Genomic DNA, 27540 nt, shown 5'->3' on the forward strand with positions numbered 1-27540 from the left:
ATGCGTTTTTTTGGTAATAAAACTAATCCTTACAATTATACTGAATATTCACTATTATTTAAGGCATTTATTGGGATATCTATATGTATAGGTCTTTTAAAATAGCAAAATTCATATATTAAGTTAAACACTGTTAGCGCAATAGAAAGTATAAACAACACAAAGCATAAAAACATAGCGCATTAATTTAAACACAATTGCATTAATTTAATAATCAATAAAATAAAAATTAAAAAGACATACCAATCCATAGTTAGTTAATACGAAAGTACTTATAAAATCGATACCACTGCGATCTCCACCAAATACAACATATCATATATTTTGCCTATATATGTATGTATACGAGCGCTGCAACGAACTCGGGTTAGCGGCTGTGAAGGCCGTACCGGCCGTACAACTGGTCGTCAAAATGTAGAGCACTCTTCAAACACATCCAGTTGTCCCACCCAAGTGATTGGCCGATTTGGCCGATCCGGTCGGTACTGGCGTTTCTTGCGCCACCCTTTCCCCAGCACCAGTATAGTTGTATGAATTGTTATTTAACACACAATTTTAATTATAAAATAATATTACTTTATTGTTGAGTATCAAAATTAAATACTTAATACAAAAGTATAAAACTTAGACAAAATAAGTACAGTACAAAAGTACTAAAAACTGTTAAAAACAAAGTAAAAAAAACTATTACAAAACATATACGATTATAAAAGACGACTACAATATCCAGATCCCGAGTTAGGGTCGGTTGACTCTTATATAGCTGGAGAGGGAGGTGTGGTATGTCATGCATGGGCTGATCTAAACTAACCAATTATATAATCTTAGCTACCAAAACTATAATATATATGTAATATATATTATTATGTTTTAATATAAAAAAATAAATAATAACAAAACAAACAAATAACAAAAATGTCTGTAACCTATGATTTCACCGGAAAGGTAGCTCTGATAACTGGTTCGAGTTCGGGTATCGGTGCGGCCACTGCTCAACTGTTTGCCAAATCGGGTGCCAATGTTGTAGTTACCGGTCGTAATGCCGATCGTGTGGCCAAAGTGGCCAAACAGTGTACAGATGTATCGCCGAAACAGTTGACTGCACTGGAAGTTGTCGGCGATCTTAATAAACAAGAGGATTGCGATCGACTAATTCAGACAACTGTCCAAACGTTTGGCAAAATTGATATATTGGTCAACAATGTCGGTTTGGGTAATAGAGCTGATGTTACTAAAGAGGATTACTTTCAAAAATTTCAAAACGTTATGCAAACTAACTTGAATTCAGTGGTATATCTGACCCATAAATCTGTTGAACATTTGGCCAAAACTAATGGCAATATTATTAATATATCTAGTGTTGCCTCAAAAGTATCAGGGGTAATTATTATATTGTATATATTTATTTATTTGTTAATATATATATATATAGTATTTATTTAATTAAGTATTAATAATAATAACTATTAAATAATAATATCTCAACAAATAATAATAATTTTTAGGGTAACGGTGCGTCACCCTATCATATATCAAAGGCAGCACTGGATATGTTTACCAAATGTATGGCCGCAGAGTTGGGACCCAAACATCATATCAGAGTTAATTCAGTCAAGTAATTGATTTTTATTTTATGAATTTTTTATTTTTCAAAATTTCCCGATTTTTGATTTATTGACAAATTTATTAATTACAAAAAAACCTAAACAAACAAAAAATAATAAAGTCCCGGAGCTATAGTCACTAATTTTGGTACTAATATGGGTGTACCGAAATCGGTTGCCGACAAAATTTATGAAACAATTGGCGCCAAATATCCGGCGGGTAGGCCGGGCCAGCCGCAAGATACGGCCAATACTATTGTCTATTTGGCCAGTGATAAGGCGGCCGGGTTTCTGACCGGCAGTATTGTTGTGGCCGACGGCGGACATCTGGCAGCTAACGTATCGTTTGAAAGTGAAGGCAAAGATTTGCTAAATTCAAGCAATTAATTATAACTTTATAATTATTATTAAAAAAAATTATAATAATTAAACAAAATTTATTAACACAATGTCACAATAGGGCAATGTTTTAATTATTTTTTTTTTGAATAATTAATTAAAATATTTATTATTATTAATTATACTGTAGTACTGTTTTTTAAATATTTGTTAATAAAAATTTATAATAAGAATTATTATAGATTTAAATAAAATATTTTATTTATTAATTATTTTTTTGTTTACTAATTAATTAATTATTTATTTGGTTTACTATTTAATTAAATTTAATGTATTACTAGATTAATGTCTAGATCTCAGCGTACTGTATGTCCAAATCAGCAGTAGATATGTTTACCTAAATATATGGCCGTATAGTTGGGACCCAAACATCATATCAGTGTTAATTCAGAGTCAAGTATTATTGAAAAATATTTTAATAATTAATTTTTATTCAAAATTTATTTTCCACAAAAAAAAAACAAAATAACATAATAAAAATCAGGAGACTTATAGTCACTAATTTTTAAGCATCTATTATGGGTTTACCTAAAATCTATAGCCGACAAACTTGTAGGCCGGACCAGTCGGTAGATACTGCCGCACACTGTTGCCTATTTGGGCCAGTAATACGACGGCCGGGGGGGGGTTTATAACCGGCAGTATTTTTTGTTGGCCGATATGTTGCTAATATATCGGTTAATTACGAAATTAAATGCTAGGAAATAATTAATTTTTTTATATTAATTAAAACAATTATATATATATTTAAGTATTATATTAATTATTTTTTTAATAATTAAATAATTAAATCAATTATAATTAAATCATATTTACTTATCAAGTATTGATAATAATATTACGGTAATAATAATAATTATTATTTTTTAATAAAAAAACTGATAAAATTATTTGCACTTAACATCAAGTAGACTGACCACCCATACAGGTGCCGCCTGTATTATACAGGAATCAAGGGTCTAATACAGGTGACAGGAAAGGGCTAACCTGTATAATAATATATACAGCTTTAAAATATGTAAAACTAATTGATTAATAAAAGTATAAAATAACTATGAATTAAGTTTTGTTAGTAAAAAATTGCTTGTATTTTTAATATACAGTTTAAATATTTCAAATATTTTTTTAAATATAAAAAATTTATAAATATTTCTAAAATAGTTCATGTTCAATATAAAATAATTTCAACTTTTTATATAATTATAGCATCTAAATTAAATTTATTAATTAAAATTATAAATATATACGAATATATTGTTATTTAAGTACAGGTTAACATACAGGAATATAATATTTAATATACAGGAAAATACAGGTGAAAATAATAATTTTATACTATTATACAGGTTTACTAATAAATTGGGTGGTCAGTCTAACATCAAGGCTATTTAAACATTTAATATATTACAATATAACTGTATAGATATAGACATTATCATATCACTAGACTTTATATATATATATATATTAAACAATAGATAATTTAATTATACTGTTTAAATAAAAAAATAATGCTCAAGGACATAGTATGAAAATTATGATTTCAGATTTATATACTGTATAATCAAGTATATAATATAATATTAAATAAATACAAGTTTTTAGATAAATTTCAAATCAAACTATTAATTCATTACAAGTCAATTGAACAGTCTTTCAGTTAGTGTATGTAATTCAAAGAGTAGTCATATATTTATATAATAAAAAATATTTTTTTGATTAATAGTTAGCATTTAATTTGTAGTGCAAACAAAAAAAATGTCTGTTAATTTTGATTTCACCGGTAAGGTAGTTGTAATAACCGGTTCGAGTTCGGGTATCGGTGCGGCCACTGCTCTATTGTTTGCCAAATCGGGTGCCAATGTTGTAGTCACCGGTCGTAATGCCGATCGTGTGGCACAAGTGACCAAACAGTGTACAGATTTGTCACCTAAACAGCTGAAAGCATTGCAAGTTGTCGGCGATTTGAACAAACAAGTGGATTGCGATCGACTAATTCAGACAACTGTCCAAACGTTTGGCAAAATCGATGTATTGGTCAACAATGTCGGGTTCGGCGATAGAGCCGAAGTTACTAAAGAGGATTATTATCAAAAATTTCTAAACGTTATGACAACTAACTTGAATTCAGTGGTATATCTGACACATAAATCTGTTGAACATTTAGCCAAAACTAATGGCAATATTATTAACATATCGAGTATTGCATCAAAAATATCGGCCGTAAGTATTATATTATATCAATTAATATGTATGACTACTTTGTCTATTATATATAATATATATATTATATATATACACAGTTATATAAAAATATATTCACAACATATTCAATATATAATTATAATAATTATTATTATTATTATACTAAATTAGTTGTTAGATTATAATTACAGTTAATCATAAATTATTTTAAATCAGATAAAAATATTTGTTTATTTTTTTTTTAAAAATTTAAAACATTATTATTATTATTTTTTATTAACTAAAATACACAGTATTTGTAATAACTTTTTTTTAGTACAAATTAATTAGTTTATAAAATTTATAAATAGTATAAAAGTTTACTTTAAGTACAAATTATAATTCAGTAATACTATTACTACTAATGGTTATAATAATAATAAATATATATTTTTTTAAATTTAAAACATTATTATTATTATTATTATTATTGTCCTTCTAATTAATATTATTTATCTATATATATATATATATATATTTTTTAATTATTATTAATTAATTATAATTAATTAATTTTATGATTTTTTTATGATATCTTAAATATTATTATTAAGGGTAACGGTTCGTCACCCTATCATATATCCAAAGCAGCACTGGATATGTTTACCAAATGTATGGCCGCAGAGTTGGGACCCAAACGTATTAGAGTTAATTCAGTCAAGTATTTATTGAAAACTTTTATTTATATTTATTGAACAAAATTTTTTTTAACTTATATTAACTAATTGTTTTTTTTTAAAAATGTTTTTTTACAACAACAACAATAATAAAGTCCCGGTGCTGTTGTAACTAATTTTGTTACCAATATGGGTGTACCTAAACCAGTGTCCGATAAGGTTTACGAAGCAGTTGGACGTAAATACCCGGTAGGCAGGGCTGGCCTGCCTGAAGATATTGCCCAAACTATTGCCTATTTGGCCAGTGATCAGGCGGCCGGGTTTCTGACCGGTAGTATTGTTTTGGCCGACGGCGGACATCTGGCAGCTAACGTATCGTTTGATAACGAAAGACAAGAGATGCTCAAAGAAATGAAATAATTTTTTTTGTTTGTTTTTGATTTATAAATAATTATAATTATAAATTATAAATACATGATTTATAAGATATTATTTTAATTATATTTTTCAAAAAAAAATATTTTTAATTAAAAATTATTATATCATATGGTTTTTTTAATAGATGTTAAAAAAATAAATTGTATTTGAATACCAATTTGGAAATAAAATAAAATTTCAAACAATATAAAATTATAATTTATTAATAGTATTATTAGTTTATACTGTATTTATTATTATTACCATTAGTAGTAATAGTATTACAGTATTATAATTTGTATTTAAACTAAACTTTTATACTATTTATAACTTTTTAATAAACTAATTATTATAATTTGTACTAAAAGTGAACTTAAAAAAATGTTATTACTAATACTCTGTGTGTGTGTAATTATTATAGTTAATAAATTAAATAATAATAATATTTTTAATTTAACAAAAATAAATAAACAAATATTTTTATCTGGTTTAAAATAATTAACTATAATTATAATCTAACAAATAGTTTAGTATAACAATAATAATAATTATAATTATGTTGTATATAACTGTAAATATATATATATATGGTTATGGTTATGGTTTCATATATATATATATATATATATATATATATATATAATAGACAAAGTAGTCATATATATTAATTTATTAAATTAAAAAAATATGTTTTTTAAACTTTTAATGAATAGGCTATTAAAAGTTAGTAATTAAAAATAGTTAGAATTTATTATCAATATAAAATTATTAAAAAAAATTAATTATTTTTTGTTTAAATTATAAAATATATATTCGTTAATCGACGTTAACATTGGCGGCCAGATGTCCGCCGTCGGCCAAAACAATACTGCCGGTCAGAAAGCCGGCCGCCGTATTACTGGCCAAATAGGCAACAGTATTGGCAATGTCCTCCGGCTGGCCAATCCTACCGACCGGATATTTACGGCCAGCTTCGGCGTACATATTGTCGATTACTGTCTCAGGTAAACCCATATTAGTCAATAAATTACTGATTACAGCTCCGGGACTTATTTTTTTTATTTATTTGGTGAGTTGTTTTTTTGTTATAAATAAATTTTTTAAAAATTAATTATCAAAATAACATAAAATACAAATATTTTTCTAATAAATCAAATCAATTACTTGACTGAATTAACTCTGATATGATGTTTGGGTCCCAACTCTGCGGCCATACATTGGGTAAACATATCCAGTCCTGCTTTGGACATACAGTACGCGGAACTGTCACTAATCTATTGTAATATATATATATAATTAAATAAATAAATTAATTAATTAATAATTTTTTAAAAAAAATCAACATTTTTTTATAAAACTACTTAAATATGAAATACAGTTAATTCGGATCCAATATCCGATATATTGATAATATTGCCCCGAGTTTTGGCCAAATATGGGACACATTTATGTGTTAGATATACCACTGAATAGAGATTTGTTTGAATAATTGTTTGAAAATTTTTATAATAGCCATCATCGGTAATATTGGCAAACTTATCCATTCCTGCATTGTTGACCAATATATCAATTTTGCCATAGGTTTGGACAGTTGTCTCAATCAGTCGATTGCAGTCCTCTTCGTTAGTCAAATCGCCGACAACTTCCAGTGCTGGCAACTGTTTCGGTGATACAACTGTACACTGTTTGGCCACTTTAGACACACCGTCCGAATCAAGTCCAGTAACTACAACATTGGCACCCGATTTGGCAAACAGTTCAGCAATGCCGGCACCGATACCCGAACTCGAACCAGTTATCAGAGCTACCTTTCCGGTGAAATCATATTTAATCGACATTTTGTTTTTTAAAAATACTGTATATATTTAATATATTAATTATTATTTTTCTATTAAAACTTTCTAAACTTATATATATATATATATATTAATTTTTTTATTCACAAAAAATAAAATGTTTTTATTATTTTAATAATTTTGATTACATCAGAGCTACCTTTCCAGTAAAATCGTATTATTGCAAAATTAATAGTTAAACATTAAATATAATAAAAATAACAAACTTTGGTGACTGTACTAAAAAAACTGTATTATTTTCAATAACAACAAAATTTTTAATTATACATAAAATGAATTAACTAAAATTTTACTAATAATAATAATAATAATTATTATTATTATTATATTTATCAATACTAACTGTACTAATGCCTAATTAGTTAGTGAATTGTATTTTACTTAATTGTAAATTAATTTTAGTCTATTTTATTACTTTTATAAATATCTATAACTAATAGAATAAAAGTGTTGAATATTTTTAGTCAAAAAATACTAAAACTAATGACAATATTATTTAAATTGTTTAAAAGTTAAATTGTAAACAACAACAAAAAATTAAACAAAAAAAAATAATTAATTAGTAAACAACAAAAAAATAATTAATTAATAAACAAAAAATAATTAATTAGTAAACAATAAAAATAATTTGTATATAATATAAATAATAAAATATTTTCTTTTAATTTAAATCTATAAAATTCTTATTAAAAAAAACAATTAGAGACAAAATAATAATAATAATAAAAATATTATTATTATTATTATTATTATTATTATTATTATTATTATTATTATTATTATTAGTAATAGTACTGTAACTTAAATAATTTGTACTTAAATTACATTATAGTTATAGAAATTTTAATTGATATACAATAACAAAATATATATATAACAAAGTGTACTAATTAAATAAATAATAAAAAAGATTACAAATACTGTACTAAAAAATTATTGTATAAATACTATTGTTTTATTTAATATAATATTTTTTTTATAAAATCTATCGATAATAATATTATATTTGTTAGCAATTAATAAAAAAAACAAAGTTTTATTTTTGTTATACAAATGTCTGTTAACTATGATTTCACCGGAAAGGTAGCTCTGATAACTGGTTCGAGTTCGGGTATCGGTGCGGCCACTGCTCAACTGTTTGCCAAATCGGGTGCCAATGTTGTAGTGACCGGTCGTAATGCCGATCGTGTCGCCAAAGTGGCCAAACAGTGTACAGATTTGTCACCGAAACAGTTGACTGCACTGGAAGTTGTCGGCGATCTGACTAACGATAAGGATTGCGATCGACTGATTGAGACAACTGTCCAAACGTTTGGCAAATTGGATATATTGGTCAACAATGTCGGGTTTGTTCAAAAAGCTTATGTTACTAAAGATGATTACTTTCAAATATTTCAAAATATTATGACAACTAACTTGAATTCAGTGGTATATCTGACACATAAATGTGTTGAACATTTGGCCAAAACTAATGGCAATATTATTAATATATCGAGTATTATGTCAAAAAAAGCAACGGTAATAATAATAATAATTATAATTAATTTATTTATTTTATTAATAAACTATTATATTATTATTATTATTATTATTTTAATTATCAAAAAAAAAATTAGGCAAACGGTTCGTCACCCTATCATATATCTAAGGCATCTCTGGATATGTTTACCAAATGTATGGCCGCAGAGTTGGGACCCAAACATCATATCAGAGTTAATTCAGTCAAGTAATTGATATTAAAAAAATAATAATTATTAAAAAATATTATTTTGTTAATATATATATATATTAACAACAACTAAACACTACTAATACTACTATATATATAGTCCCGGAGCTGTAGTCACTAATTTTCTAACTAATACGGGTTTACCGAAAGCAATGGCCGATAAAATCTACGAAACAGTTGGCTGTAAATATCCAGTCGGTAGGGTTGGCCAACCGCAGGATATTGCCAACACTGTTGCCTTTCTGGTCAGTGATACGGCGGCCGGGTTTCTGACCGGCAGTATTGTTGTGGCCGACGGCGGACATCTGGCCGCTAACGTATCGCTTGATAGGCAAACACAAATTTGTTTGAAACAATTGAATTGAAATAATAATACTAATACTAATAATAATAATAAAAGTTATTGAAAATTAATTAAATTAATAATAAAATCTATTATAATTAAAATATCAAAATTAGTTATATAATGATAATACAATTTTTCAATTGATTAATCATTTTATTTATTAATAATAATAGATTATTTAAGTTATTTATTTATTTATTTTTTGACTTCAAAGTTGTAATATAATTATTGGTTGATTTAAAATAAAATTCTTGAAATATTTAATTGTCATTCAATTTCAGTATATAATAATAATAATAATAATAAATTAATAAATTTATCAATAATACTATATTACTGTATTTATATTTATATTTATAGTTGAGATTATCAATTATTCATAAGCAGATAATGTTTGCACTTAAAAGTTTTATATATACATTATATTCAATAATAATAATAATAAATAAAATGATAAATAATTTTGTGATATATTCAATGTCATAATTATAGACTATTTTTATGTTATTAGTATTGCAATATTTAATTAATATTTATAAATTTTATATATATATATATATATATATAGTATATTGATATATGTTTTATTAAGTTTGAAAGTAATTAGTAAATACTACTTTGCTATTATAATTATAATTATTATTATTATTGTTAACATTTTGTGTTTTTTTTTGAAAAAAATAATAAAATAAAAAAAACAGAAAAAATGTCTGTAAGTTATGATTTCACCGGAAAGGTAGCTCTGATAACTGGTTCGAGTTCGGGTATCGGTGCCGGCATTGCCCAACTGTCTGCCAAATCGGGTGCCAATGTTGTAGTAACCGGTCGTAATACCGATCGTGTGGCCAAAGTGGCCAAACAGTGTACAGATTTGTCACCGAAACAGTTGACTGCACTGGAAGTTGTCGGCGATGTTAACAAACAAGTGGATTGCGATCGACTAATTGATTCGACTGTCCAAACGTTTGGCAAATTGGATATATTGGTCAACAATGTCGGGTTCGCTCATATGGCAGATGTCGATACAGAGGATTACTTTCAAATATTTCAAAATGTTATGCAAACTAACTTGAATTCAGTGGTATATCTGACCCATAAATCTGTTGAACATTTGGCCAAAACTAATGGCAATATTATTAATATATCGAGTATTGCGTCAAAAATATCGGCTGGAAGTATAATATTGTTATTATTGTCCTATAATTAATATTATTTATCTATATATATATATATATATATATATATATATATATATATATATTTAATTACTATTAACTAATTATAATTAATTAATTTTATGATTTTTTTTAATGATATCTTAAATATTATTATTAAGGGTAACGGTTCGTCACCCTATAATATATCTAAGGCAGCACTGGATATGTTTACCAAATGTATGGCCGCAGAGTTGGGACCCAAACGTATTAGAGTTAATTCAGTCAAGTAATTGATTGAAAACTTTTTATTATTTTATTGAACAGAAATTTTTTTTATATATATTGTTTTGGCCGACGGCGGACATCTGGCCGCTAACCGTATCGTTTGATAACGAAAGAAAAGAGATGCTCAAAGAAATGAAATAATTTTTTGTTTGTTTTTGATTTATAAGATATTATTATTATAATTTTTTTTCCTTAAATTTTAATATTTTCAATTAAAAATTATTAAATCATATGTTTTTTAATAGTTGTTAAAAAATAAATAAATTTTATTTATAACTCTATTTGAATACCAATTGGAAATAATATAAGATTTCAAAAATTATTAAATTTATTAATAGTAATATTAGTAGTATATTTATTACTTAAACTAAATTTAAACTTTTATACTATATTTTAAAACTTTTATAAACTAATTAATTTGTACTAAAAGTGTAATAAAAAAAAAGTCATTACAAATACTAAAATAAATATTTTTAACACACGTAAAATTAATTAACAAAATTTTTATTAAAAAATAATTATTATTATTTTTGTTATCAATACTAACTATATTTATTTAGTTATTACTAATTAACTAATTAACTGTGTGTGTGTGTATTGTATTTTATTTAATTATAAGTTATTTAATTTGTATTTAATTATATTTAATATAAATATCTATAACTAATAGCATAATTTTTTTTGTGGCAATAATGTGTAGTATATCTGATACACAATAAAAGTGTTGAATATTTGGTCAAAAAATAAATAAATAAAACTAATGATAATATTAAGTAAAATATCAAATATTGATACGAAAAGTCCTGCTTTGAACATACAGTGCGGAAAATTAGCAATTAATCTAATAATATATAAATTTAATTAATTAGTAATAATTAACAAAATATTTTGTTTTATTTAAATCTATAAAATTCTTATGAAAAAAAAATATTTAGTGACAAAATAATAATTATTATAATTATAATTATTATTAGCTATAGTACTGTAACTTAAATATTTTTTGTACTTAAACTACAATATATTTATTAGAAATATTAATTGATAAACAATAACATAAATATATAGCAAAGTGTACTAGAAGTGTACTAATTAAATATTTAAAAAAAATTACAAATACTGTACTAAAAAAAATTATTGTATAAATACTATTGTTTTATATATCTTCAATAATAATAATAAATAAAATGATAAATAATTTTGTGATATATTCAATGTCATAATTATAGACTATTATTTAAGTTATTAGTATTGCACTAAAATATCGAAAATTATATTTAATATATAAATTATATATATATATATTGATATATGTTTTATTAATTTTGAAAGTAATTAGTAATTACTACTTTGCTATTATTATTGTTAGCATTTTAGTGTTTTTTGAAAAAAAATTTGAAATATTTGAAACATTATTTTCAATCTTAAGTTTTTGTAATAATACTAATACTAAACTTAAATATTTTTTTAATTAAATATAAATTTAATCATAAAAGCTAAACCAAAAACCAGTAAAAAATGTCTGTAAGTTATGATTTCACCGGAAAGGTAGCTCTGATAACTGGTTCGAGTTCGGGTATCGGTGCCGACATTGCTGAACTGTTTGCCAAATCGGGTGCCAATGTTGTAGTAACCGGTCGTAATGCCGATCGTGTGGCCAAAGTGGCCAAACAATGTACAGATGTATCACCGAAACAGTTGAAAGCATTGCAAGTCGTCGGCGATGTTAACAATGAACAGGATCTCAATCGTCTGATTGAGACAACTGTCCAAACGTTTGGCAAATTGGATATATTGGTCAACAATGTCGGGTTCGCTCATATGGCAGATGTCGATACAGAGGATTACTTTCAAATATTTCAAAATGTTTTGTATACTAACTTGAATTCAGTGGTATATCTGACCCATAAATGTGTTGAACATTTGGCCAAAACTAATGGCAATATTATTAATATATCGAGTATTGCGTCAAAAATATCAGTAATTATTAGTATTTTTTTTAATTAACTATTATTATTATTATTATTAATTATAACTATTACATAAAAATAAATATATAGAGTAGGGGTTCGTCACCCTATCATATATCTAAGGCAGCACTGGATATGTTTACCAAATGTATGGCCGCAGAGTTGGGACCCAAACGTATTAGAGTTAATTCAGTCAAGTATTGATTGATTTTAATTTTTAAAAAACTTTTTTTTTAAATACATATTATAACATATTATAATAATAACATCTAATATACTAAAATTATTATAATATAACTGTAATTTTTTTTTAAGTCCCGGAGCTGTTGTTACAAATTTTGTTATAAATATGGGTCTACCGACAGAAATGGTCGAAAAATTTAACGAAACAATCGGTACGAAATATCCGGTCGGTAGAGTTGGCCAGTCGCCGGACATTGCCAACACTGTTGCCTATTTGGCCAGCGATACGGCAGCCGGGTTTCTGACCGGTAGTATTGTTGTGGCCGACGGCGGACATCTGGCCGCCAATGTTTCGATTGACGGCGAAAAACAGAAACTGAATAAAAATTAATTGTTTTTTTATTTGTTTTTTAAAAATCAATTTATTTAGAAAACTTTTTTTTTATTTGATAAATTTAATATAATATTTTTATTGTTTTTTTTTAATTGTATAATTATGTTAACATAAAATTTTTTTTTTTGTAAACTAAATAAATTAAATTGATTTATCTGGAAATGTTTGTTTTGTTTAATTGCTGTAAATGTCTAAATTTGGTTAAAATGTTATGTATAATAATATCTTAAAAAAATTATCATTTTTGTTTATACAGTATATTTCTTATTAAATTGATTATATATTTGCTATTATTATATATTTATATTAATATAATTTAGACAGCTATATTATATAGTAGTATATACTATCAAGGTTGTCATAATATGTTTATTAATGAAAATAAATTTACTATATTTTATTGTTTTAGTTGTCTATGTTTGTGAAATTGTTATTTAATAGACAAAAATATTTTTAAAAATATACAGATTATTTTACAGTTATTATTAGTCAAGAAAAATTATTATCATTATATAAGTAATAGAGAAAAGAGAGAGAGAGAGAGAGAGAGAGAGAGAGAGAGAGAGAGAGAGAGAGAGAATATATAATATAATTATCTAATTTTTTATATATATTAATAGTAATGATAATACAGTTGTATTTTATATTTGATTTATTATTATTATTTATTATTATTATTATTATTATTATTATTATTATTACTAATATTAGATTCAATAATCTTAATTTTAGTAAATAACTGTATTAAATTATAACAGTATAATACATATTTATTTAGCATTTAGTATATGCTGTAGACTACAAAACATAATTTATAATAATATTATAATAAGTATATTATTTAGTGCATTATTAGTTCAAATATCTGTCTAATACAGTATAATACTGTATAATATATCATTTAGATAATCAATATTTGTAAGTTTATATATTGTATATATATATATATAATTTATTTTTGTTATATTTAATAATAAGTTAATTATAAAATCATAGTTTTACATTTATTAATTTTTTTTAGAAATAATTTGATTTCATAAATTATATAATTATTAAATATTTGTACCTGTATATGATATATTGTTAATTAACTAATTGCTTTATAATATTAGTCTATATAAAAAATAGATAACTAATTATACAAACATTTTTAGATTAAATTACATTATAAATCTATTTCACTATTATTGATAGTTTATTGATAACAATTTATACTTATGTATTATACTTAAAATAAACTTTTCCTGATATTTAATAAATACATATAAATAAAATTGATTTTCTAGTAAATATAACTTTTTATTTTTTTTAAAAAAATTAATCAACAAAAATACAAATCTATTATTATTATTATTTTTATATTACTACAAAAATATTTACCTGGATTTATGACTGTCTACTGTATTTAGTGTAAAAATGTTCAAGGTCAAATAAAGTACAAATATGTACTGAAAATGTACTAAAAAACACAATATTATAATATAGTAATAACTTTATATATATATATATATATATATATTATATATATATATATATATATATATATATATATAAATATTGAAAAATAAAAAAAGTATAAATACTAGTGTTTCTATAGTTTAGTTTAATACAGTTATATTGTTATTATTACTATTCATAATAATATCAAAGCAAAAAAAAATAATATACAATTTCATTATAATATTATTATTTTTTTTAAATAATAAAAACTAAATAAAAAAACCAGAAAAAATGTCTGTAAGTTATGATTTCACTGGAAAGGTAGTACTGATTACCGGTTCGAGTTCGGGTATTGGCGAAGGCATTGCCTTATTGTTTGCCAAATCGGGTGCCAATGTTGTAATTACCGGACGTAACGGCGATCGTGTGGCCAAAGTGGCCAAACAGTGTACAGATGTATCACCGAAACAGTTGAAAGCATTGCAAGTCGTCGGCGATGTCAACAGTGAAGAGGATCTCAATCGTCTGATTGAGACAACTGTCCAAACATTCGGCAAATTGGATATATTGGTCAACAATGTCGGTGTCGCCATCAAGACTGATGTATATAAACAGGATTTCTATGAAAATTATAAAAATGTTTTGAATACTAACTTGAATTCAGTGGTATATCTGACCCATAAATCTATTGAACATTTGGCCAAAACTAATGGCAATATTATTAACATATCGAGTCTAGTGTCGAAAATATCATCTGTAAGTAAACAAAAAAAAACTATATAATAATAATAATATTTGTTTTGTTAAATAATAATAATAATAATTTATTTTTAGGCTAACGGTGCATCAGCTTATCATATGTCGAAAGCAGCACTGGATATGTTTACCAAATGTATGGCCGCAGAGTTGGGACCCAAACGTATTAGAGTTAATTCAGTCAAGTAATTGATAAAAAAAAATTTTGTTTTAAATAAAAAAAAATTAATTATTTTATAACATAATAATATTTATTTTATTATTAATATATAATAGTCCAGCAATTGTTAAATCAAATTTTGTCACTAATTTCGGTGCACCGAAATCGGTTGCCGACCAACTGTACGCGGCAGCGGCTGCCAAATACCCGGTTGGTAGGGCTGGCCGGCCTGAAGATATTGCCCAAACTGTTGCCTATTTGGCCAGTGATTCGGCGGCCGGGTTTCTGACCGGTAGTATTGTTTTGGCCGACGGCGGACATCTGGCCGCCAATGTCTCATTTGATGCCGAAGCTCGCAAACTAGAAAACTGATAATATTGTAAAATATTGTAATTAATATATATATATTGATATATAATATTTGATTGAATTACAATAATTTTGATAATTTGTTAGACTTTAAAATACATTTTTATATTATTAATACAATTAATTGAACAATTAATACAATACAATAAAATTTTTAATTTATTTTTATGTTAGTTATAAACTTTATTAGTTTATTATTATTGTTTTTTACAGACAATTTTAAAAGTATTAATGTATTTAAAATTATTATAAATTGAAATAAAAATTTAAAGTTAAAATAAAATTAATTATTATATAATATTAAATAATGTAATTATTTTTATTTAAATTATTATTTAAATTAAATTTAATACTAAATAATAAAATGTTTGGCAATATATATTTTTATATTTTAAAATAATATTTTATTTTTATTATATATTTTTGCAAAATTAATATAATAACTAGTTTAATGCAATTTTAGTAAAATAAATTATTTTTTGTAACATAGTTTAACAGAGTATTATTGTATATTATATATTAAATAATTTATAAATATAGAATTAATTAAGAATTTTTATTTAAATTATTTAAATTAACTAACAATAAATGATAAAATAAGTTATTATTTTAATTTACATTGATCGCATAATAGTAGCTTATTTAATATATACTTAATTAATTTATTTTTTTAATAATTTCATTGTTTATTATGATAGTTTATATTTGTTAAAATTTAGTTACAGTTAGTAAAATTACAGTACTATTTACTGTATATATTTTAAGTACAATATAACTATACTAGATTATTATTATTATTATTATTATTATTATTATTATTATTATTATTATTATTATTTGCACTAAACGCAATGTTTGCATGCAATTTACTAAAATGCAATTGATTTTCAATAAATATATATAAATATATACACAATATGTATACTACTAATTTACTATATAATTATAACAATAATAATAAAAATAATGATCAAGGACAAACTAGTTTTATTTTGTAATACAAATGCACTATAAAACATTGTGTGCTTGAGTTCTGCTTTAATATTTATATATATAAATAAAATGTTTTATTTGAAACATTAGTTTCAATCTTTAGTTTTTGTAATAAACTTAAATATTTTTAATTAAATATTAATTTAATAATAAAAGCTAAACCAAATAACCAGTAAAAAAATGTCTGTAAGTTATGATTTTACCGGAAAGGTAGCACTGATTACCGGTTCGAGTTCGGGTATTGGCGAAGGCATTGCCTTATTGTTTGCCAAATCGGGTGCCAATGTTGTAATTACCGGACGTAACGGCGATCGTGTGGCCAAAGTGGCCAAACAGTGTACAGATGTATCACCGAAACAGTTGAAAGCTTTGCAAGTTGTCGGCGATGTCAACAATGAAGAGGATCTCAATCGTCTGATTGAGACAACTGTCCAAACGTTTGGCAAATTGGATATATTGGTCAACAATGTCGGCGTCGCCATCAAAACTGATGTATATAAACAGGATTTCTATGAAAATTATAAAAATCTAATGCAAACAAACTTGAATTCAGTGGTATATCTGACACATAAATGTGTTGAACATTTGGCCAAAACTAATGGCAATATTATTAATATATCGAGTCTAGTGTCGAAAATATCATCTGTAAGTAAAATATTTGTTTTGTTAAATAATAATAATTTATTTTTTTAATTATTTTTTTAGGGTAGTGGTGCTTCAGCTTATCATATGTCCAAAGCAGCACTGGATATGTTTACCAAATGTATGGCCGCAGAGTTGGGACCCAAACGTATTAGAGTTAATTCAGTCAAGTAATTGATATAAAACTTTTTTTTTAATAATATTTCATAACATAATAATATTTATTAATTTTTTTTTATTATTAATATATAATAGTCCAGCAATTGTTGAATCAAATTTTGTCACTAATTTCGGTGCACCGAAACCGGTTGCCGACCAACTGTACGCGGCAGCGGCTGCCAAATACCCGGTCGGTAGGGCTGGCCGGCCTGAAGATATTGCCCAAACTGTTGCCTATTTGGCCAGTGATTCGGCGGCCGGGTTTCTGACCGGTAGTATTGTTTTGGCCGACGGCGGACATATGGCCGCCAATGTCTCATTTGATGCCGAAGCTCGCAAACTAGAAAACTGATAGTTAAATACTGTAATCATTATTATATATACAGTATATATTTGATTGAATTGCAGTAATATTTTATTATTTATTATCTTTAAAACACATTAAAAGTTTTTAATTTATTTTTATTATATTATTCTACAGTAGTTATAAAGTTATAGTTTTTTATTATAGTTGTTATTTTTGTTTTACAGTCAATTTTAAAAGTATTAATGTATAAAAATTATTAATGTATTTAAAATTATTATAAATAAAAAATGTATTAAAAATTTATAGCTAAAATTAGATTAATTATTATATAATCTTAAATAATGTAATTATTTTAATTAAAATTATTATTTAAATTAAATTTAATACTAAATAATAAAATGTTTGGAAATGTATATTTTTATTATATATTTTAGCAAATTTATTCTTAAATACTATAATAATTAGTAAATAAATTAATAATTTTACATTTAAAGTCAATTGTATTGATATACATTAGTTAATTATTTCATTGTACTTAGTCATTTTCTAAATTTTATTTTTTTCAAAAACACAAAATGCTAACAATAATAATAATATTATATATATTTTTAATAAATTTATTAATTTTTATTATTATTATGATATACTAAAATTGAATGACATCTAAATTTTTCAAGTTTCTTAATAAATTTTATTTTAAATGAACCAATAATTACAGTAGAACTTTGAAGTCAAAAAATAAAATAAATAACTACTAATTTATTATTATTAATTAAAAATATATTATTAATAAATAAAATGATTAATCAATTGAAATAATTGTATTATCATTATATAACTTAATTTGATATTTTAATTATAATAGATTTTATTTTAAAATTTAATTAATTTTCAATAACTATTATTATTATTATTATATTATTATTTCAAATCAATTGTTTCAAACAAATTTTGTGTTTGTCTATCTCGAGTGATACGTTAGCGGCCAGATGTCCGCCGTCGGCCAGATCACAATATTGCCGGTTATAAACCTGTCCGCCGTATTACTGGCCAGATCTAGGCAACAGTATTGCAAACAAAATAAATAAAATTGATTTTTTATAGTTAATATACCTTTTTTTCTAAAAAAAAATTATTAAATAAAAATATAAAATCTATTATCATTATTATTTTAATTTTACCTAAAAAATATATTTGTCTGTTAATTTAATGACTGTAATATGTACTATAAAAACATTAATTATTATAATAATTGTAACTGTAATATCATATATTTACTTAACTACTATTAATTAATGAATATTAAAAAATAAAATAAAAGTATAAATACTAGTGTTTCTATAGTTTAGTTTAATTCAGTTATTATTGTTATTATTAGTATTCATAATAATACCAAAACAACAAACAAAAACTTAATATACAATTTCAAACTTATAATATTATTAATATTATTTTTTTAAAATAATAAAAACTTATCCAATAACCAGAAAAAAATGTCTGTAAGTTATGATTTCACCGGAAAGGTAGTACTGATTACCGGTTCGAGTTCGGGTATTGGCGAAGGCATTGCCTTATTGTTTGCCAAATCGGGTGCCAATGTTGTAATTACCGGACGTAACGGCGATCGTGTGACCAAAGTGGCCAAACAATGTAAAGATGTATCACCGAAACAGTTGCCAGCACTGGAAGTTGTCGGCGATTTGACTAACGATGAGGACTGCAATCGACTGATTGAGACAACTGTCCAAACCTATGGCAAAATTGATATATTGGTCAACAATGCAGGAATCGATAAGTTAGCCAATATTACCGATGATGGCTATTATGAAAACTTTCAAACTATTATTCAAACAAATCTCTATTCAGTGGTATATCTAACACATAAATGTGTCCCATATTTGGCTAAAACTGGGGGCAATATTATCAATATATCGGATATTGGATCCGAAATAATGGTATTTTATATTTAATTAGTTTTTATAGAAAAAATGTTTTATGAATTTTTTTTTAAAAAACTAATTAATTAAGTAATTTATTTATATATTACAATAGTTTAGCGACAGTTCCGCGTACTGTATGTCCAAAGCAGGACTGGATATGTTTACCAAATGTATGGCCGCAGAGTTGGGACCCAAACATCATATCAGAGTTAATTCAGTCAAGTAATTGAATTGATTTATTAGACAAATATTTTTATATTATTTTGTTTTTTATTTTTGTTGATAATTATTTTTTTATAAAAAAATTTATTTATAATAACAACAACTCACCAAATTAATAAAAAAAATAAGTCCCGGAGCTGTAAACAGTAATTTTTTGACAATATGGGTTTAACGGAAACAGTAATCGACAATATGTACGCCGAAGCTGGCCGTAAATATCCGGTCGGTAGGATTGGCCAGCCGGAGGACATTGCCAATACTGTTGCCTATTTGGCCAGTAATACGGCGGCCGGCTTTCTGACCGGCAGTATTGTTTTGGCCGACGGCGGACATCTGGCCGCCAATGTTAACGTTGATTAACGAATATATATTTTATAATTTAGACAAAAAATAATTATATTTTTTTTAATAATAATTTTATATTGATAATTAATTCTAACTACTTCTAATTGTTACCTATTTAATAACCTATTCATTGAAAATTATTTAAAAAAAACATTTTTAAAAATAATTTAATCAATTAATATGTATGACTACTTTGTTTAATATATATACAAAATATATATAGTTATATAGTTATATAGTTATATAAAAGATATATTCACAATATATTCAATATATAATAATAATAATAATTATTATTATTATACTAAACTATTTGTTAGATTATAATTAAATTTACAGATAATTAAATTAAATTTACAAATAATTAAAAATACAGTTAATTAAAAATTATTTTAAACCAGATAAAAATATTTGTTTAATTTTTTTTAATTTAAAGCATTATTATTATTATTATTTTTTAGACATTTATTTTTAGAGAATTTATTTACACACACACACACACACATACACACACACACACACACACACACACACACACAGACAGACAGTATTTGTAATAGCTTTTTTTTAGTACACTTTTAGTACTAATTAATTAGTTTATTAAAAAGTTATAAATAATATAAAAGTTTAGTTTAAATACAAATTATAATATTGTAATACTATTACTTGTTGTATATTTGTTTTGTTAAATACTAATAATAATAATTTATTATTATTATTATTATTAAAATTTTTTTAGGCTAACTGTGCTTCAGCTTATCATATGTCCAAAGCAGCACTGGATATGTTTACCAAATGTATGGCCGCAGAGTTGGGACCCAAACGTATTAGAGTTAATTCAGTCAAGTAATTGATATTTTTTTTATATATATAAAAAATAATTATTATTTTATAACATAATTATTAAATTTCTCTAATTGTTTCATCAATTTAGTCCAGCAATTGTTAATTCAAATTTTGTCACTAATTTCGGTGCACCGAAATCGGTTGCCGACCAACTGTATTCGGCAGCGGCTGCCAAATACCCGGTCGGTAGGGCTGGCCGGCCTGAAGATATTGCCCATAGTGTTGCCTATTTGGCCAGTGATACGGCGGCCGGGTTTCTGACCGGTAGTATTGTTTTGGCCGACGGCAGACATCTGGCCGCCAATGTCTCATTTGATGCCGAAGCTCGTAAACTAGAAAATTGATAGTTAAATACTGTAATTATTATATATTTATATATATTGATATATAATATTTGATTGAATTTTTATTACATTTTTATATTATTAATGCAATTAATTGAACAATTAATACAATACAATAAAAGTACTAATTTATTTTTTTATTAAAATATTTAAGTTATAATGTTATACTTTATTATTATAGTTTATTTTTTGATTTACAGACAATTTTAAAAGTATTAATGTATTTAAAATTATTATAAATAAAAATTGTAATAAAAATTTATAGCTAAAATTAGATTAATTATTATATAATCTTAAATAATGTATTTATTTTAATACTATATTGTGATATTTAAATTAAATTTAATAATAATAATATTAAATGTTTAGAAATATATATTTTTATTTTTTAAAATAATATTTTATATTTATTATATATATTTTAGCATAAGTAATATTAAATACTATAATAACTAGTAATTAAATTAATAATTTCACAGTTATAGTCAATTGTATGGATAAAGATTAGTAAATTATTTCATTATAATTGTAATGTTTAAAACAAGTATAATACAGTTTTAGTAGAAAATTTATTTTTAACTTATAGTTAAAACAAAGTATATTTGTATACTTATATAAAAAATAATTTATAAATATAGAATTATTAAAAAAAATTTTTTTAATTATTTAAATTAAATGGACAATTTTAATTTACATTGATTGCATAGTAGTAGTATATTTAGTAAATTATTTAGTAATATATACTTAATATATTTTTGTTTTAAAAACAATTTCATTGTTTATTATGATAGTTTATATTTGTTAAAATTTATTTACAGTTAGTAAAATTACATGACCAACTACTAATATATATTTAATTACAATATAATTATGTTAGATTATTATTATTACTATTTGCACTAAACGCAATGTTATGCATGCAATTTACTAAAATGCAATTGATTTTCAATATATATATATATATATATATAAATGTATATACAATATGTGTACTACTAAGTTACTATATAATTATTACAATAATAATAATAATAATGATCAAGGACAAACTAGTTTTTTTTGTGTAATACAAATGCACTATAAAACATTGTGTGCTTGAGTTCTGCTTTAATATTTATATATATATATATAAATAAAATGTTTTAATTGTAGACATTTACACAATCTTTAGTTTTTGTATTAATAATAATAATACTAAACTTAAATATTTTTAATTAAATTATTAATTATTAAAAAGTTTTATAAACAAACAAAAAATGTCTGTTAACTATGATTTCACTGGTAAAGTAGTTCTGGTTACCGGATCGAGTTCGGGTATCGGTGCGGCCACTGCTCTATTGTTTGCCCAATCGGGTGCCAATGTTGTGGTAACCGGACGTAATGCCGACGGTGTCAGAAAAGTGGCCAAACAATGTACTGATGAGTCGCCGAAACAGTTGAAACCATTGGAAGTGGTCGGCGATCTAACTAATGAATCGGATTGCGATCGTCTGATTCACTCAACTGTCCAAAAGTTTGGCAAATTGGATGTATTGGTCAACAATGTCGGTATAGCCATCAGGACTGATGTCTATAAACAGGATTTCTATGAAAATTATAAAAATCTAATGCAAACTAACTTGAATTCAGTGGTATATCTGACCCATAAATGTGTTGAACATTTGGCCAAAACTAATGGCAATATTATTAATATATCGAGTAATGTGTCGCACATGTCGGCGGTAATTAAGATAATTATTATAATTATAATTATTATATTTTTATTTTATAATATTTATTTAATTAATTAATTATGTTTTTCTATATATATATATAACAATTAGGGTAATAGTGTTTCAGCTTATAATATGTCGAAAGCAGCACTGGATATGTTTACCAAATGTATGGCCGCAGAGTTGGGACCCAAACGTATTAGAGTTAATTCAGTCAAGTAATTGAAATATTTTTTAAAATTATTTAATTTAGTATTTATAATATATATATATATATACAGTATATATATACCGTATATATATATATATGTAAACACTGTATATTATACGAAATATTTAATTAATATTTTATTAATTAATTAATTAATAGTTAATTATATTTTTTTATAATTTAATATACTAATTATTATTATTATTACTACTATCAATGATATTATTATTAATTAATTACATTCCCGGTATAGTTATGTCAAATTTCAGTCAAGTAATTAAAATATTTTTAAAAAAAATTATTTAATTTAGTATTTATATATATATATATATAACACTATATTATACTAAAAAATTAGTAATAAATAGTAATTATTTTTATAATTAATATACTAATTATTATTATTATTAATTAATTAATTAATTACAGTCCCGGTATAGTTATGTCCAATTTTGTTACACGTATGGGTGTACCCGAAGCTATTGTCCACAAAATACACGATGCAATTGGCGCTAAATATCCGGTCGGCAGATCGGGTGAGGGCAGGGATATAGCCAATACTGTTGCCTATTTGGCCAGTGATACGGCGGCCGGGTTTATGACCGGTAGTATTGTTGTGGCCGACGGCGGACATCTGGCCGCTAATCTATCGTTTGAGGGCGAAAGTCAACAAGTGTTGAGTCAATTAAAATAATTGATATATAATTATATATTTAAATATATAAAATATATAATATATTTAAAAAATATTTTATAATTATAAAAAACAGTATTAATGCTAATTTAGATCATAAAGTTATTTATTTATTATTATTTTTTTTATTATAAATTACTAAACTTTAAATATATTATTTATAAGCATATATTGTAGTTATCATTTATTAAATATTATTAAATTTTATTCAAAATCCTAATAATTGAAAAATTTTATAAATATTATAATAAACTTATTATACAGTAAAATATTTGTAAAAAAATCATTTACTGTATAAAATTTTTTCAATAATAAATAAATTTTATTATATAGTTAAACAGTAGTTATTAATTTTCAATAAATATTATAAAAATTTAATAATTTATTAAGTGATTTGAAAGCTAGTAGTCATAACTAGCATTAAATAAATTATTTATTTTTTTAAAATAAAATAATAATAATAAGATAAATTTACAAATATATTTAATTATTAGATTCAGTATTATTGTGTATTTTGTTGTTTTTAATTAAATAATTTAGTATTATTTTTATTTATTTATTATAGAAACAAATTCATAATAATTGTATGATTTTAAATAATAAAATACTTTAATTTTATTTACTAAAATGTTTATAAATAATGTAATTAATTTTTAGTAACAATATCTCAATATAATTGATATACATATTGGAAAAATTATTATAATTTAATTATAAATAAATAATATTTAAAAAAATTGTTTTAAATAATTTTTAGCTAGAATTGTTTAACTAAATGTTTCAAATATTGTATTAATAATTAATAGTTTATATTAAAGTAGTATATAATAATAATTTTTTGTATAATTAAAAAATATATTTGTTATCATATAAGAAAAAATATACAATACATGTATTAATATTTATTGTAAATAATTAATTCAAAATGTAATTTCTAGGCTAATACTAAAAATTTTTGTTATTTGCTATGTCATAGAAATTATAAAATAACAAAATATTTTTAATACAATAATTAAAATATTAATTCAGTATGTATTGAGAGTTTTAATAAAAAAAAACACAACTATTAAACACATATATTAAATATTAAATATCTAAAACAGTATTTAAAAACAAAATGTCGCTTAAGTATGATTTCACAGGAAAGGTAGCTCTGATAACTGGTTCGAGTTCGGGTATCGGTGCGGCCACTGCTCAACTGTTTAGCAAATCGGGTGCCAATGTTGTAGTCACCGGTCGTAATGCCGATGCTGTGGCCAAAGTAGCCAAACAGTGTACAGATGTGTCACCGAAACAGTTGACTGCACTGGAAGTTGTCGGCGATTTGACTAACGAAGAGGACTGTAATCGTCTGATTGAGACAACTGTCCAAACGTTTGGCAAAATTGATATATTGGTCAACAATGCCGGCGCTGGTTTTCTCTCATCAATTGACGACACAGATTATATGGAAAAATTTTCATTAATTATGAAAACAAACTTGAATTCAATGGTTTATATGACCCATAAATGTGTGCCATATTTGGCCAAAACTCGGGGCAATGTTATCAATATATCGAGTATTGCAGCGAAAAAATATGTAAAACTATATAAATAGATTTTTTTTAAAAAAGATATATATATAAAATTAATTTAATTATTTATATTTTTTTACTTTAAATTTTATTTTTATTATTTCATGAATATCTTTAAAGTTTTATATACTTTCGGCTTATTGTACGTCAAAAGCCGGAGTCGATATGTTTACCAAATGTATGGCCGCAGAGTTGGGACCCAAACATCATATCAGAGTCAATGCAATACTGTATGTCTATATAACTAAATACTACTGTATATACATATACAGTATATTTAAAATATATATTTTAATTATAATTTTGTTTATTTGCTTACTATATATATATATATATATATATATATTTCTATATATATATAAGTCCCGGTTATGTGGAGACAAACTTTACAAATTCATATGAATTACCGAAAGAAATTATCGATCAATCAATCGTTGAAATGGGCGCCAAATATCCGGTCGGTAGGATTGGCCAGAGTCAGGATATTGCCAACACTGTTGCCTATTTGGCCAGTGATACGGCGGCCGGGTTTCTGACCGGCACTTGTCTGATAGCCGACGGCGGCGATATTGCCGCCAATGTTTAGTAGTAATAATAATAATAATAATATCTATTATAGTTAATATAGTATTATAAAAAAATTTTTTATTTATAGTACACTTTTATTAGCGAAAATTTTTAATTGATTTTTTAAAAAATAATTTGTTTTATTAATAATTACAAACAACATAACAACAACAAAAAATAGTTATTAAATTGTTTTGTTGTTATTGTTGTAAATCTAAATTATTTTGTTTTTAAGACAAATAAATAACTGATAACTAAATAATTAAATAAATAGTTTTTATTTAGTACTTGTTTTCATTTTTATTTAAGGCAATTGGTAACAAATGTATAAAAATAATATACATTATGGTAAACATTTGGGCAACTTTCCCAAATTCTAATGGGAACATTCCCACAAAAATAATATACATTTACTTTCCTATGAAAAATGAGAATTTATTTTTTGTATTTAACTCCTTATTTTATAAAAATTATTATTATTATAATAGATAAATGGATTTTATATTATTTATTTTATATTATTTTTAACCAAAGTTTAAAATATTATAAAACTGTTATAAATAGTGTTTAGTTTGTATTAAAAAAAAATTTATTATAACTACACTAATAAGTAAAATAATTTATAATACTTGTATATATATATATATATGTTTATTTTGAATATTGTATTTGATATGTTATAAATATAATTATTATTTTATATTTAAATTAACAAAATACAATATCGATTAATATATTATATAATTAATATTATTATTAATTATTATTAAACTCAAATCGATATACATGTAGTGTTTAAAAAAAATTTAATAATAAATATAATTTTGTTAAATAGTATTTAATAAAGTAAAAAATATTGTAAATTAATAGTAGATATTTATAATAATTTTTAGTATACTGTATTTTTAAATATATATATATATATTATATATACATTAAAATAAAAAATTTATGTTATTTGCTTTGTCATAAAATTTTATAAAAATAAGAAAATATTTTTAATACAATATTAGTTTAGTATGTTTTGAAAGTTTTAATAAAAAACACGATTCTATTAAAAA

General features: G+C 23.9%; 11 protein-coding genes across 12 annotated transcripts; 10 read left to right on the forward strand and 1 right to left on the reverse strand.

Moving 5' to 3' along the window:
- The first annotated feature begins 914 nt into the window (after positions 1–914).
- On the forward strand, positions 915–1619 carry LOC128965082 (uncharacterized). The gene is made up of 2 exons (XM_054311735.1): positions 915–1380; positions 1506–1619. Exons 1-2 carry the CDS (start codon positions 916–918, stop codon positions 1617–1619), a joined length of 579 nt encoding a protein of 192 aa, XP_054167710.1. The 5' UTR covers position 915.
- A 2040-nt stretch (positions 1620–3659) lies between these two features.
- On the forward strand, positions 3660–5392 carry LOC128965105 (uncharacterized oxidoreductase MexAM1_META1p0182-like). Its single transcript, XM_054311757.1, has 3 exons — positions 3660–4226; positions 4802–4908; positions 5020–5392. The coding sequence occupies exons 1-3, from the start codon at positions 3762–3764 to the stop codon at positions 5282–5284; spliced, it is 837 nt and encodes a 278-aa protein (XP_054167732.1). The 5' UTR covers positions 3660–3761; the 3' UTR covers positions 5285–5392.
- A 705-nt stretch (positions 5393–6097) lies between these two features.
- On the reverse strand, positions 6098–7119 carry LOC128965083 (uncharacterized oxidoreductase MexAM1_META1p0182-like). Its single transcript, XM_054311736.1, has 3 exons — positions 6658–7119; positions 6446–6555; positions 6098–6329 (listed from the first exon to the last, which is right to left on the reverse strand). Exons 1-3 carry the CDS (start codon positions 7117–7119, stop codon positions 6098–6100), a joined length of 804 nt encoding a protein of 267 aa, XP_054167711.1.
- A 1071-nt stretch (positions 7120–8190) lies between these two features.
- Positions 8191–9231, forward strand: LOC128965084 (uncharacterized oxidoreductase MexAM1_META1p0182-like). The gene is made up of 3 exons (XM_054311737.1): positions 8191–8655; positions 8754–8863; positions 8967–9231. Exons 1-3 carry the CDS (start codon positions 8191–8193, stop codon positions 9229–9231), a joined length of 840 nt encoding a protein of 279 aa, XP_054167712.1.
- Positions 9232–9918: 687 nt separating this feature from the next.
- LOC128965132 (uncharacterized) lies at positions 9919–10649 on the forward strand. The gene is made up of 2 exons (XM_054311786.1): positions 9919–10387; positions 10549–10649. Exons 1-2 carry the CDS (start codon positions 9919–9921, stop codon positions 10551–10553), a joined length of 474 nt encoding a protein of 157 aa, XP_054167761.1. The 3' UTR covers positions 10554–10649.
- A 1520-nt stretch (positions 10650–12169) lies between these two features.
- LOC128965085 (uncharacterized oxidoreductase MexAM1_META1p0182-like) lies at positions 12170–13195 on the forward strand. The gene is made up of 3 exons (XM_054311738.1): positions 12170–12631; positions 12712–12818; positions 12937–13195. The coding sequence occupies exons 1-3, from the start codon at positions 12170–12172 to the stop codon at positions 13193–13195; spliced, it is 828 nt and encodes a 275-aa protein (XP_054167713.1).
- Positions 13196–14925: 1730 nt separating this feature from the next.
- Positions 14926–15926, forward strand: LOC128965086 (uncharacterized oxidoreductase MexAM1_META1p0182-like). Its single transcript, XM_054311739.1, has 3 exons — positions 14926–15394; positions 15473–15579; positions 15671–15926. Exons 1-3 carry the CDS (start codon positions 14930–14932, stop codon positions 15924–15926), a joined length of 828 nt encoding a protein of 275 aa, XP_054167714.1. The 5' UTR covers positions 14926–14929.
- A 1167-nt stretch (positions 15927–17093) lies between these two features.
- LOC128965087 (uncharacterized oxidoreductase MexAM1_META1p0182-like) lies at positions 17094–18069 on the forward strand. The gene is made up of 3 exons (XM_054311740.1): positions 17094–17561; positions 17622–17728; positions 17814–18069. Exons 1-3 carry the CDS (start codon positions 17097–17099, stop codon positions 18067–18069), a joined length of 828 nt encoding a protein of 275 aa, XP_054167715.1. The 5' UTR covers positions 17094–17096.
- Positions 18070–19515: 1446 nt separating this feature from the next.
- On the forward strand, positions 19516–21668 carry LOC128965109 (uncharacterized). 2 transcript variants are annotated; one of them, XM_054311762.1, is made up of 4 exons: positions 19516–19979; positions 20077–20186; positions 21271–21377; positions 21466–21668. In XM_054311762.1, exons 1-4 carry the CDS (start codon positions 19518–19520, stop codon positions 21636–21638), a joined length of 852 nt encoding a protein of 283 aa, XP_054167737.1. In that variant the 5' UTR covers positions 19516–19517; the 3' UTR covers positions 21639–21668. The 2 variants fall into 2 exon arrangements, with proteins under 2 accessions (XP_054167737.1, XP_054167738.1); XM_054311763.1 differs by lacking the exons at positions 21271–21377; positions 21466–21668 and adding an exon at positions 20316–20370.
- Positions 21669–22977: 1309 nt separating this feature from the next.
- LOC128965088 (uncharacterized oxidoreductase MexAM1_META1p0182-like) lies at positions 22978–24338 on the forward strand. The gene is made up of 3 exons (XM_054311741.1): positions 22978–23442; positions 23545–23651; positions 24074–24338. The coding sequence occupies exons 1-3, from the start codon at positions 22978–22980 to the stop codon at positions 24336–24338; spliced, it is 837 nt and encodes a 278-aa protein (XP_054167716.1).
- Positions 24339–25372: 1034 nt separating this feature from the next.
- Positions 25373–26498, forward strand: LOC128965091 (3-oxoacyl-[acyl-carrier-protein] reductase FabG-like). Its single transcript, XM_054311742.1, has 3 exons — positions 25373–25917; positions 26033–26142; positions 26276–26498. Exons 1-3 carry the CDS (start codon positions 25456–25458, stop codon positions 26496–26498), a joined length of 795 nt encoding a protein of 264 aa, XP_054167717.1. The 5' UTR covers positions 25373–25455.
- Positions 26499–27540: the final 1042 nt, after the last annotated feature.

Source organism: Oppia nitens, unplaced genomic scaffold (assembly GCF_028296485.1).
Source record: "Oppia nitens isolate AA-2021 unplaced genomic scaffold, nextdenovo-longstitch-racon4-pilon3 scaffold16_pilon_pilon_pilon, whole genome shotgun sequence".
Taxonomy (NCBI): Eukaryota; Metazoa; Arthropoda; class Arachnida; order Sarcoptiformes; family Oppiidae; genus Oppia; species Oppia nitens.